The 13,892-nt window shown below is 44.7% G+C and overlaps 1 protein-coding gene across 2 annotated transcripts in view; it reads right to left on the reverse strand.

The window, feature by feature from the left end:
* Positions 1–12,114, reverse strand: part of LOC138823612 (microtubule-associated serine/threonine-protein kinase 2) — a 125,284-nt gene extending 113,170 nt beyond the window's left edge. The window contains exon 1 of one of the 2 annotated variants that reach the window (XM_070017008.1): positions 11,669–12,114. In XM_070017008.1, the coding sequence (XP_069873109.1) occupies positions 11,669–11,848 (180 nt within the window). In that variant the 5' untranslated portion in view covers positions 11,849–12,114. The remainder of the gene's footprint in view (positions 1–11,668) is intronic. The other variant, XM_070017009.1, reaches the window with a different exon arrangement.
* Between the last annotated feature and the right edge of the window lie 1,778 nt (positions 12,115–13,892).

A 13,892-nucleotide genomic window follows, 5' to 3' on the forward strand; every position in this document is an offset into this window, starting at 1 on the left:
AAGTGGTAGAGCACTAGAGTTGAGCAAAAGAAGTTTCAGGGACGGGCCCTGAGTTCAGGACTGGCAAAAAAAAAAGTCTCACAAACTTCCTAAGTCTTCATTATTCCACATAAATAATGGAGATAATACTATGTATTTCACAGGGCTATCATTAGCATTAAAGAAACTAATCTCTGTAAATACATTGTTTTACATGGTAACAAGAAGTACTCAGTAATAACTTATTATCATGTTTTCAAGGTACATGCACAGATTAGGTGATTATAGAAATATTTCTTTTTTTTACAGTTCTTTGTTTTAGGGAAAAAAAACTTTTTAAAGACATCTTGACTTTTTTTTTGGTATTATCAATCTATTCTTACTTTGTTCAGCTTCAAAGAGAAGCTTTAATTTGTGCATTTCTTTTCCCTTCAGGGAAAAAAAAAGTAACTGGCTCAGGATAAAGTATGGTTTCTTTAGGTTTTGAAACATAATTAAGAACAAATTCAGCCTGAGGGGCCCACATTTTAAAGTTCTGCAGTATCATCCCAGCTGTGCCAGCTTTAATGTAGCAATGTTCCCTAAGGGAGAAGTTGAGTAGCAGATGCACATCTCCTTTAACCCTTAATTTGTTGGAGATTAGCTCACTGTGTAGTTAGTTTTCTGCTTGTATTTCATCAAAGCAGGGGTAGTATATAGTATTACACTTGCTAGACTGGAGTGATATTGTTGAACCATACCTTTAGTCCAGTTTTTTACTATTTGAAGGACAGGGTTCTCTGCTCCTTGCCTAGGCAAGGGCTTGAGTTGCAGTTTACCTGCTTTAGTCATCCCATAGTTTTTAGCCTCACAGACACATGCCACTGCACCCAGGCTTCCCTCCATGGAGATGGAAACTCTTGGAGTTTGCTGCCTATGCTGACCTGGAAGTACAATCTTAGCCTTTGACATAGTTTGGGATAACAGGCATATGTCTTTCAATCTGAAGCACTTCCAGTGAAATAGAAAAAAAACAAGAGTGTGATCTCAGCAGCCACAGCATAGAAAGATCAAACATATCAAGTGCACTGAACATCAGTCAACTGAGATGAAAGACCGTTGTCTACTTTTTATACTACTATAATCTCAACAGTACTATGAAAAAAAGTGTGAACCAAATGAAAAATGAGGAAATTACAGTGTTATTTTTGTTTGTGGAGGTGGTACAAATTAAGCACAGTGGCAGAATTCTACATTGTAATCACACCTTTAATTATTTGTGTGTGTGTGTGTGTGTGTGTGTGTGTGTGTGTGTGTGTGTGTCTGAACGCATGTGCACATGCTGATAAATAGGCTTGAATTCAGAAACTAGGCACTGTTCCTTAGCTTTTTTGTTCCAGGTTGGCACACTACCACTTGAGCCACAACTCTACTTCCTACTTTTTGATGGTTAATTGAAGTGTCACTAAGACTTTTCTGACTGGGCTGGATTCAAACCATAATCTTCAGATCTCAGCCTCCTAAGTAGAATTATAGGCTAAGAGTTATCAGCACATAAATCCTTTATCTTGAGTGGGATCTCACATTTATGCTGGGCCAATTAGGACTGTGATCCTCCTATTTACACTTTATAGCTAGGTGGCACATAACTACCACATCCAAGTTATTTGTTTTTGTGCTGATCCTGATGCTTAAACTCAGGGACTATGCAGTGCCCAAGCCTTTGGTGCTCAAGGCTAACTGCCACATGACCACACTCCACTTCTGGCTTTTTGGTGTTTAATTGGAGGTAAGAGTCCCATGGCTTTCCTGCCCAGGCTGGCTTCAAACTGCAACCCTCAGATCTCAGCCTCCTGAGTAGCTAGTATTACAGGCTTGAGCCACCAGTGCCCAGCCCAATTTTCTTTTTTTTTTAAGTGGCAACAAGGTCTCCAGTTTTTGCCAGGATTAGCAACAAACCATAATCCTCCTGATCTCAGCTGCACCCACCCCCTACCCAAGTAGAGTTATACATGTGAGCCACCACCACATCCAGCCTTCCTAAAATTCTTTTTTTTCCCCTGAAGTTTTATCAAGGATTTAATATAACAGGATAAAATAGGGAGAAATGAAAACAAAAACAAAAGGGAAAAGATTCCTTGCAGGAAATGGGAATAAAAGACTCCTTTTCTAGAATGTCTGATTAAACATTTCAAAGTTAATGGGTTTTCAGAAGCTAGCCTTTACCCATACCCTGATTAAGAGAGGAATGGAAGTTAATAAATTTATACTGTATTTTCACAATAATAAAAAATAGAGAAAAAAAATAAATTTATACTGAAAACTCAGGTTTTTCAAAATGCCCATGTCTCAACCACTATGTTCTACTCTGTACCCTCCACACAGTTACCAAAGTAATCCAGATAAAGCACAAGAATATACAGCTTCTCTACTTACTACCTTTTTACACTGTACTAAAATCCTACAATTTTTAGTCTCTTACTTTAGCACCTATACTTTAATTCCAAACTCAAAATATATCAAATTACAGCTCATTACAAAAATTCAGCTTCCTGGGCTGGGAAGGTAGCTCAGTGGTAGAGCGCTTGCCTTGCATGCCTGAGGCCTTCCTTGGGTTCGATTCCTCAGCACCACATAAGCAAAAAGAAAAATGCCGGGAGTGGGGCTGTGGCTCAAGTGGTAGAGTGCTAGCCTTAAGCTGAAGAGCTGAGGGACAGCGCCCAGGCCCAGAGTTCAGGCCCCACGACCGGACCCAAAAAAAAAAAAAAAAAAAAACTAGTAAGAGAGAGAAAACTAGTAAGAGAGAGAAGCCAGCCGCCCCGTGGCTCACGCCTGTAATCCTAACTACTCAGGAGGCTAAGATCTGAGAATCGCCATTCAAAGCCAGCCTGGGCAGGAAAGTCCATGAGACTCTTATCTCCAATAAACCACTAGAAAACCGGAAGAAGTGCTGTGGCTCAAGCGGTAGAGTGCTTGCCTTGAGCTGAGGGACAGCGCCCAAGTCCAGAATTCAAGCCCCATGACCCACAAAAAGAGAGAGAGAGAAAGAGAGAATTTCAGTAATCAATGCTATGATAGAGAAAAGCAAAGCCAGGCACCGGTGGCTCACGCCTGTAATCCTAGCTACTCAGAAGGCTGAGATCTGAGGATCGCGGTTCAAAGCCAGCCCGAGCAGCAGAGACCGTGAGACTCCAATCTCCAATAACCACCAGAAAAACCGGAAGTGGCGCTGTGGTTCAAGTGGTAGAGCACTAGCCTTGAGCTGAAGAGCTGAGGGACAGTGCCCAGGCCCAGAGTTCAGGCCCCACGACCAGACCCCACCCCCCCACCCAAAAAAAAGCCTCTAGACTCTGCTTTTTAGATAGTCATTTTTCTATGTGTGCAAGACAGTACCTGGGCCTAAACTCAGACCTAGATGCTTTTCCTGAGCACAGTCTTGAATGAACCACTTCTGGATGTTTGGTGGTTAATTGGAGGTAAGGTTCATGGACTTTTCTGCTCAGACTGAGTTTAAACTGTGATCCTCAGATCTCAACCTCCTGAGCAGAGAGTTGGCTGGTTATTTTTTTTTTTAACCCAAATCAAATTATTTTATTTATTTATTTATTTATTTATTTTTTGGTCTGGTTGTGAGGCCTGAACTCTGGGCCTGAGCACTGTCCCTCAGCTCTTCAGCTCAAGGCTAGTGCCCTACCACTTGAGCCACAGCGCCACTTCCAGCTTTTTTCTTTTTGCTTATGTGGTGCTGAGGAATCGAACCCAGGGCCTCAGGCATGCAAGGCAAGCGCTCTACCACTGAGCAACTTCCCAGCCCTTGGCTGGTTATTTTTTAATTAAGGTCTCACTAACTTTTCTGCTCAAGCTGGCCTGAAGCCTCAATCTTTCTGCTCTCAGATTCCCAAGTTGCTAGGATCATAGACATAAGCCTTACACTCCAGTCTTTGGCTTTGTTTCTGTGGTGGTACTGGGGCTTGTATTCAGCTAGTGTTCTACCAGTCTGACATTTTGTTAGTTAACTGGAAATTTTCTGCCCAGGCTGGCTTCAAATCACAGGCATGAGCCTCCAGTACTCCCGGTTTTTCTTCTTGTTTTTGGTTTTGAAATAGGATTAAACTAGGTAGATCAGGCCACTCTAAAACTCACATGAAACCCAGGCTTGCTTGAAACTCCCAATCTTCCTGTCTCATGCTCCTGATTGCTGGGATTACAAAGCTATCCACACCACACCTTGTTTATACGATATCAACTGTTTCACCACACAGAAATAAATGTTTGCTGCAACAGATATGTTAATTGCCTTGACTGGATCACTACACAATATACATTATGACATACCATAAATATGGATATTATATACCAATTTAAAAAAAAAATTCTGATGTGATGGAAAAATGTATGTCTATTCAAAATCAGCCAAACCAGACAAATCCAAGAGATTCTTATCTCTTTTAACCAATAAAAATGTGCACTAAAGATCTGGCTCAAGTTGCAGGGCTCCAGTCTCAAGCAATAATGCCAAGTAAGAACAAGAGGTCTGAGTTCAAGTCTCACTAGTGGTACAAGTAAATAAGCAATAAAGCAAACCTGGTACTGGTAACTCACACCTGTGTTTCTACCTAATTAGGAAACTGAGATCCAGAGGATCACAGTTTGAAGCCAGCCTAGGCAAAAAAGTTCTTGAGACTCCATCTTCAATTAACCAGCAAAAAGCCAGGCTGAAGGAATAGCTCAAGTGATAAGAGTGCCAGATGAACAAGGCAAGAAAACACAAGTCCTTGATTTCAAACACCAGTACCACCGAAATAAACAAATTTTAAATTTTACTTATTAAAATTTTCTAAAGAGAGAAATTAATCACTTAACAAATATATTTTCAGCACATTATTCAAGTAGGCAATAAGTTCTAATCTTTTTTTAATAGAATGCAGATTACATTAGAGAAAAAAAAGACTAAGTAAATGTCATTAAGGTATTACAACAACCAAGACTAAATTTTATAAATCTAAATTAAGATACTGACAGTGGGAATACAGGTTTTTATTTTACTTTGTTTTATTTTGCCGGTCCTGGGGCTTGAACTGTGGACCTGGGCACTGTCCCTAAACTTCTTTTTGCTCAAGGAGAGTACTCTTCCACTTGAGGCCTTTTTTTTGTCTGTCATGGGTCTTGAACTCTTGACCTGGGCCCTGTCCCTCGGCAATTCAGCACTCTACCACTTGAGATAGGAGTCTCAGACTTTCCTGCCCGGGATGGATTTGAACCACAATTCTCAGATCTCAGCCTCCTGAGTAGCTGGGATTACAGGCATAAGCCATCAGCACCAGGCCCGGCTATTTTTGAGTAGTTTATAGTGATACAAGTCTCACAGAGGGCTGGGAATGTGGCTCGGTTCAATTCCTCAGTACCACAGAAACAGAAAAAGCCAAAAGTGGCACTACTAGCCTTGAGCAAAAAAAAAAGAGCTTAGAAACAGGCCCAAGCCCTGAGTTCAAGCCCCAGAACTGGCAAAAAAAAAAAAGTATCAGAGTTCCCTGCCAGGGGCTGGCTTCAACCGCAATTCTCAGATCTCAGCCTCCTGAATAGCTAGGATTACAGACATGAGCCACCAGCACCTAGGCAGGAATAAAGTTTAAAAAATGCTGTGACGGGGCTGGGAAGGTGGCTCAGTGGTAGAGCGCTTGCCTTGCATGCTCGAGGCCCTGGGTTCGATTCCTCAGCACCACATAAGCAAAAAAGAAAAAAGCCGGAAGTGGCGCTGTGGCTCATAGTGGTAGAGCGCTAGCCTTGAGCTGAAGAGCTGAGGGACAGCGCCCAGGCCCAGAGTTCAGGCCCCACGACCGGACCCAAAAAAAAAAAAAAAAAAATGCTGTGACGGTAAAGGAGATCAAGGGAACAGAAAAAAAGACCATAAATACATTTTCCAATCTGGTAATAAAACAAAAAGATAAAAGGAAAAACATATTTCAAAAGAAAAACAATAGGGCCAGGCACCGGTGGCTCACTCCTATAATCCTAGCTACTCAGGAGGCTGAGATCTGAGGATCACAGTTCAAAGTCAGCCCAGGCAGGAAAGTCCGGAGATTCTTATCTCCAATAAACCACTAGAAAACCGGAAGTGGCACTGTGGCTCAAGCAGTAGAGCACTCACCTTGACCTGAAGAACTGAGGGACAGCGCCCAGGCCCAGAGTTCAAACCCCAAGACCCACCAAAAAAAAAAGGGCCGGGCGCTGGTGGCTCACGCCTGTAATCCTAGCTACTCAGGAGGCTGAGATCTGAGGATCGCGGTTCAAAGCCAGCCCGGGCAGGAGAGACCGTGAGACTCCTATCTCCAATAAACCACCAGAAAACCGGAAGCGGCGCTGTAGCTCAAGTGGTAGAGCGCTCGCCTTGAGCTGAAGAGCTGAGGGACAGCGCCCAGGCCCAGAGTTCAAGCCCCACGACCGACAAAAAAAAAAAAAAAAAAAAAAAAAAGGGTTCTATTTTAATTGCATGATAATCCACTGATCTCTGGAGATCAGCATCCTGCATCCTGGTAAGAACTTATTCCTAAACATAGATAGTTAATAATATAATATAAAATATAATAAGTACTACTCCATGTCATAAGCAATGGAGACGTCATTAACTACCTCAATAATAGACTATACAAAATCATAGTGTATCCAACTGAAACTTTTTGTCTTTTCAAAAATCATAAATCATAACTAACTATAAACTTTCAAGATTACTATCAAATTAGAAAGGTCACAAATGTTAAAACACAAATGATGAAGGATTTGGTGAAAAAATGTAAATACAGGTAGGAAAAATGTAGATAAGGAAAGAGGTCCAGACAAAGTTTCAGATGACTCTAGAGGGGTTCTGTAACACAATGTCATGAATATAAGAATACAGACCCCTCGCTCCAATCCTAAGAACTTGCCATGAATAAAGTAAGCCTGCTACAGGACACAGAACAATAAAAGAACAAGCTAGGGCTGGGAAGGTAGCTCAGTGGTAGAGCGCTTGCCTTGCATGCATGAGACCCTAAGTTCAATTCCTCAGCACCACATAAGCAGAAAAAGTCAGAAGTGGCGCTGTGGCTCAAGTGGTGGAATGCTAGCCTTGAGCTGAAGAGCTGAGGAACAGCGTCCAGGCCCAGAGTTCAGGCCCATGACGAACAACAACAACAACAACAAAAAGCTGAAAACCAAGGACATATCCTAAAGGAACATTTTCAGTAACAGGAAAGCAAATACACAAAAGGAAGAAGTCAGCAAAAGTAGTAAAATGGATACTATGAGAAAAAAACACAAAGTATTCCATAAGGAACACAGAGGAACCACACAAACATGATCAGAATGAAAGAATTTAGTAACAAAAAGTACAAACTGTATGATTTCATTTATATGAAGTAGTAGTTTAAAACTAATTATAATGAAGAGGTCATGAGAATACCTTTGGAGGAGTGTAATAATTGGAAGAAAGCACGTAAGAGTACTTTAGGATACTTAAGAATATACTCCATCTTGATCTGCATAATGTCCATATAAGTGCATTGTTCAATACAATTTATGAGTTGAATATATCTTTTATTTGTATACTGTACATAAGTCAAACCTCAATTTTAAAAAAATTACTAGCCAGGCACCAGTGGCTCACACCTGTAATCCTAGCTACTCAGGAGGCTGAGATCTGAGGATCACTGTCCAAAGCCAGCGCAGGCCATAAAGTCCAGGAGACTCATCTCCAATTAACCACCAAAAAACCAGAAATGGCGCTGTAGCTGGTAGAGTGCTGGCCTTGCCGAAGAGCTCAGGGACAGCACCCAGGCCAAGTTCAAGTCCCACAACCAACTAAAAAAAAAAAAAAAATTACTGAAGCCCAGTGCTGGTGGCTCACACTTGTAATCCTAGTAATCCTAGCTACTCAGGAGGCTGAGATCTGAGGACTGTGGTACAAAGCCAGCCTAGGAAGAAAGGCCATGAGACTCTAATCTCCAATTAACCACCTAAAAACCACAAGTAGAGCTGTGGCTCAATATGGTAGCGCACTAGCCTTGAGCAAAAAAGCTCAAGTTTCATGCCCAGGCCCTGAGTTCAAATCTCATGACCAAAAAAAAAAAAAATACTGGGGCTGGGAAGGTAGCTCAGTGGTAGAGCACTTGCCTTGCATGCCTGAGGCCCGGGGTTCGATTCCTCAGCACCACATAAGCAAAAAGAAAAAAGCCGGAGGTGGCGCTGTGGCTCAAGTGGTAGAGTGCTAGCCTTGAGCTGAAGAGCTGAGGGACAGTGCCCAGGCCCAAAGTTCAGGCCCCACAACCGGACCAAAAAAAAAAAAAAAAAAAAACAACTGATAACCTTGAAGACATTGGTTTAGGAAAAGTATTAGTGTACAAGACAAACTATAGGGCTGGGAAGTTGGCTCAGTGGTAGAGTGTTTGGCTCACATGCATGAGGCCCTGGGTTCGATTCCTCAGCACCATATAAGCAGAAAAAAGACAGAAAATGGCGCTGTGGCTCAAGTGGTAGAGTGCTAGCCTTGAGCTGAAGAGCTGAGGGACAGCGCCCAGGCCCAGAGTTCAGGCCCCACGACCGGACCCAAAAAAAAGAAAAAAAAAAGATAAACTATATTAGGATTGTATATAAGTGAATAAAATTAAAATAGTGAACACAACTCATTTTTTTTTTTTTTTTGGTCCAGTCATGGGGCCTGAACTCTGAGCCTGGGCACTGTCCCTCAGCTTTTCAGCTCAAGGCTAACGCTCTACCACTTGAGCCACAGCGCCACTTCCGGCTTTTTATTTTCTGCTTATGTGGTACTGAGGAATCGAACCCAGGGCCTCAGGCATGCAAGGCAAGCGCTCTACCACTGAGCCACCTTCCCAGCCCCACAAACTCATTTTTCAAGAAGAGTACTGGTGAAAAAAAGTGATAAAGCAGCTTGGATGGTATAGACAACTCAAAGAAGTTACATTTTTGTTTTGTTTTTACTTGAAATATAAGAACATAGGACTTGGAGGCATGGCTGAGGTCTTAAGAGCACCAAGCAATGAACAAAAGTAAGCCTCAGATACCAAGTTCAGGTCTCCAACAACAACAACAAAAAAGAAAATATAAGAACAAGAGAAAAATGTAACTAAAAACATATCTAACAAGACTCAACAGATAAGAGGGGATGAAATCAATTATACCAGACAGTAATTAATTCCACAACAAAGGAAGACTACCACTTACTCTGAGGTTGAAACTAAGGATGAATACAAATCCTAAGACAGAAAAAAAAAATCAAAATAATCTTGAACTTCTCACTGAAGCATGCAATAAGGACAACTATAGCAGGTAAACCAAGTCATGAAAGACTCTGGACTTAAAGTACATATTTAAAGGTTTTTGAAGCTGGTGCCAGTGACTCACACCTGCAATTCTAGCTACTCAGGAGGCTGTGATCTGAGAATCCTAGTTCAAACCCAGCCCAGCAGAAAAAGTTAACCATCAAAAGCCATAAGTGGAGCTGGACTCAAGTGGTAGAGTGCCAGTTGAGTGAAAAGCTAAGGGACAATACCCAGGTCCTTATTCAAGTCCCAGTACCAGCACAAAAAAATAAAATAAAGGGCTGGGAAGGTAGCTCAGTGGTAGAGTGCTTGCCTTGCATACATGAGGCCCTGGGTTCAATTCTTCAGCACCACATAAGCAGAAAAAACCGGAAGTGGCACTGTGGCTCAAGTGGTAGAGGGCTAACCTTGAGCTGAAGAGCTGAGGGACAGTGCCCAGGCCCAGAGTTCAGGCCCACAACCAACAAAAAATATAAATTATTTAATTAGTTAATTAATTTAATTTTTAAATAGCCAAGTGTAGCCGGGCGCTGGTGGCTCACGCCTGTAATCCTAGCTACTCAGGAGGCTGAGATCTGAGGATCAAGGTTCAAAGCCAGCCCGGGCAGGAAAGTCCATGAGACTCATATCCCCAATAAACCACTAGAAAACCAGAAGTGGCGCTGTGGCTCAAGCAGTAGAGCGCTGGCCTTGAGCTGAAGAGTGCGGGGACAGTGCCCAGGCCCAGAGTTCAAGCCCCACGACCAACAACAACAACAAAAAAAGCCAGCAGAAAGCCAGAAGTGGAAATGCGGTTCAAATGGGAGAGCTCCAGATACCATCTCCAGAACATGAGGCACAAAACCAGGTTAGTTTGTTTACTTGGTCTAGTTCGTGTTTTCCTTTCTGGAGTTTGAACCCTGGGCCTTGACCTTGTCACTCTTACCACCTGAGCACCAATCCCATCCCATGTTTTAAAAGTTTTGAATAGAAGCTGCCTAGGTATCCATGGCTCACAACTGTAATGATAGCTATTCAAGAGACTGAGAGCTCAGGATTACTGTTTGAAGCTAGCCCAGGCAGGAAAGTCCATCAGACTCCTATCTCTAACTAACACTAAAGAGCCAGAAGTACAGCTGTGGCTCAAACGGTAGAACATTAGCCTTAAGTAAAAGAGCTCAGGGACAACACCCAGGCCCTGAGGTCAAGACCCAGGACCAGCACCAAAAAAAAAAAAAAAAAAAAAAAAGTTGGAAACTTAGGGTTATTGGACAGGGTACTGGGATTACAGTAACTGGATATTGCCCAGCAGCCTGGAAGCAACAGGAGAGATAGCCAGTGGTTCAGTTTACTCAGGGATCAATGAATAAAAGATGGAGGAAGAAAAAAAAAAGAATTAAAAGAAAAAACATGGGCTAACAGATGCATCACTAAAACTATATAATAATGATGTTCAATGAAGATAATTTATTTAACTAAGAGGAAAGAGCCTGGAGACCTATATGAAGTCCTGATGCAGGGATGAAAATAGAATCTGAAGAGATGTGTGCAAAAGAAAAGCTGTCACTAAGAGATCCTTACCTCAGAACATTTTTCTGCAAACCCAACCAAGATCAAGGATCATGTATCTCCTTTCACTGAACTTCCTACTGCTACTGACCTTTATCCCCTACTCATAAATAAACCTACTATTGTCTAATAAATTATATAAACTCACCCTGTCGACTGAGAAGCCAGAGGAAGATTTTTACACTGCTTTCTATCTTTCTCATTAAGGTGTTTTCAGTGGCAAACTGAAAAGCAGAGCCTTGATCTATGAATTCTCGATTGACAACACTGGGCTTGGGATCTTATTCATGAAGTGTTTTTGTTTGTTGTGGGGTTCGTTTGTTTGTTTTGAATGCTCATAAAGTAGATGGTTAAGAAGAATGTCAAAAGATTCTGAATACACTAGTACAAAATTAGAGATGACCAGATCAGAGAACAATTAGAAATGTCCCCTTATGATTGATGGTAGGGACATCTCTAAACACCATTCTATTGACATGCCTCCCCTTACGCTACATATTCTTCTGCATAATTCAATAAATACCCGCTTTAGTAAGCCTACACTTTGCAGCTTATTCACCCAGCCCACATTCCATCGCCCCTTCTCATCCGGACATCCAGAACCCCTGGCTCCTCAAGACCTTTTTTATTTTCTGTTTAATTCTCCTACTGCATTTCCAGTTTAACCCCAAGCCACCACATTCATTTCCACTCCACAATGTCTCTCACACCTCCTCCCAAACTCCCCAGTCCCCACCCCACCCCCGAAGCTTCAGTCGGGGTCCCCCAGCCCGAGGTCCCCTCCCCCACTCTCCCATTCAGATCCCTCATCCCAGCCCGGATCCCGGCCCGACCCCGGCACGACCTACCTGCTCCCTGCCCTCAGGCCCGGTGGGCCCGGTCCTCTCCTCCAGCCGCTGCCTCCCAGGCGGCGCTCGCCGGCGCGGGGCTAAGGGCTGAGGCAGCTCGGCCGCCCGCGGAGCCCCATCCTCCAGGCGGGCGGGAGGCGGTGGTGGCTGCGGTCGGTCGCGGCAGCGGCTCCGCTTCATAGCTAAGGCTGGGCCCCGCGGGGGTTAGCACCGCGACTGTCCCGGCCTCGTACGGCCCCGGGCCGCGGCGATGCCGCGCCAACCACCGCCCGCGGCCACCATGGCCCGGCGGGTCGCCCGAAAGCCACCGACCCTAGCAGCCCGCAGTGTCTCAGCGCTTCCTGCGGGCTCACGCGCCGAGACCTCCCCGGCGTTCCTCACCGAGGAGGCAGCATCGCCGCCGCCCAGGCTTCTGCCTCCCGGCACACGCTCGGCCGGCCACCCGCCGCCGGCCCCGCAGCCAGCCAGCCGCCCGCCCACCAGCCCGCCAGCCTCCCGCCCGCCCCGCCCCTCGAGCGCGCGCACGGGAAGCCCGCCCGCCGCCGCCGGACGCGCGCAGCTTCCCGCGCACGCGCCAGCGAACGGTCACGAAAGACCCGCCCGTGGCCCCTGCCGCGAGGCTCCGGCAGCGGAAGGGGGCGGAGCTGGCCCGGCGAGTCGCCGGCGGCTGCGGCTGCGGCTGCGGCCGGACGCTCATTGATTCTTCCATTCATCTCTTCCAGAGAGTGTCTGCCCTGCTTGCTGGGGATCAAAAAAAATTGAGTGCCAACAATAAAGAGAGAGAGGGAGAAAGGGAGACGATGGGGCAGCTGGGATCGGCTTGGAGCATCGTGGTGACCAAGGGCACAGTTAGCGGGCAGGATGAGAAAACATGTTTTTATTTTCCTGGTTTGTTGTTTCATTCAGTGCCTTGCAAACCCTCACCTAATTCTCACATCACACTCGGGCCAAGTCTGCTCATTCTCATGTTGCAGATAAGGAAGAAGACAGGTGAAGTGAAACACACCTGGTCAGCCAGCAAATCACTGATCAAAAGAGACCAACTCTTCTGTCCCTTTAACGCTGTTTCATACTCTTTCCAAAGAGTTAAGACATTGACAGCATGTGAAAGTCCTGGAGAAAGGAAGAAGTGATGGATTCCTACGGGTGGAGGAAAACCACCCCTCCCCATAAAAATGACTTCCCCAAAAAAAGACTTCCGGAAGGTCCCCAGGGTCCCCCCCCCCCACACTGACAGTGAAGTCATCCTGTGGCACAGTCCAGCTTGCTGTGGCCTGGGCAGCCTGACCTGACGCCTCCAGTGACTCATCTGCTTAGCAACAGTGGTGACTGCTCAGCCTTGCCTGGCCTCCTTCTGCCTTCAACTGGTCTGCCACAACACTGCTTTTTTTTTTTTCTCTTTGACCTAACCAGAGTTCATTCCCAGAAGCCTTCCTTCTGGCTTTATCCATTTGTGCTGGGCCTCCTCTCTGAACTCTGATCAGTAATAACAGCTAGCATGTTGGAGTGCCTGACTGGATTGTTCAGTTCACATAAAGAAGCAAATTGTATTGTTTCTTGTACTTTTTCATTTACAGGCTCAAGTTCTATCAGGTGGCTCCACATCAACACAGCTAATGAGCATAGAGCTAAACTCAAACAGAAGTCAGATCAGATACATACCAACCAGTGCCTACCTACCCACAGCATACTCAACCGCCTGCTCCTATATTCCCTGTCCCAGATCCTTGGCCACCCATCCATCCAATCACCTTAAATGAAAACCAGAAAGTCACCCTGGACTCCCTCCCTCACATCCAAACATTAACAAATCCTGTTGATTCTGTAACCTCACCATCTCTTCAGTCTGCCTCCTCTTTTCATCCTACTGACACCACCAGCCAAATCTTACCTTTTCTTATCTGCTTGGACTGAAAACTTTCCAACTGGTTCACCTAGTCTCATTTTCTTCAAACCTGTTATCCAGTTGGGTCCTGCTGGTTCACACTTGTAATCCTAGCTACTCAAGAAGCTGATATCTTAGGATCCAGGTTCACAGGCAGCCTAAGCAGAAAAGACCAAGAGACTCTTATCTCCACTTAACAAGAAAAAAAGCCAGAAGTAGAGCTGTGGCTCAAGGAATAGAGTGCCAATGTTGAGTATAAAAGCCAAGCAAGGCTGGGAAGATGACTCAGTGGTAGAGTGCTTGCCTTGCATGCATGAGGCCCTGGGTTCGATTCCTCAA

Source organism: Dipodomys merriami, unplaced genomic scaffold (genome assembly GCF_024711535.1).
Source record: "Dipodomys merriami isolate MVZ:Mamm:240054 unplaced genomic scaffold, mDipMer1.0.p SCAF_121, whole genome shotgun sequence".
Classification (NCBI taxonomy): Eukaryota; Metazoa; Chordata; class Mammalia; order Rodentia; family Heteromyidae; genus Dipodomys; species Dipodomys merriami.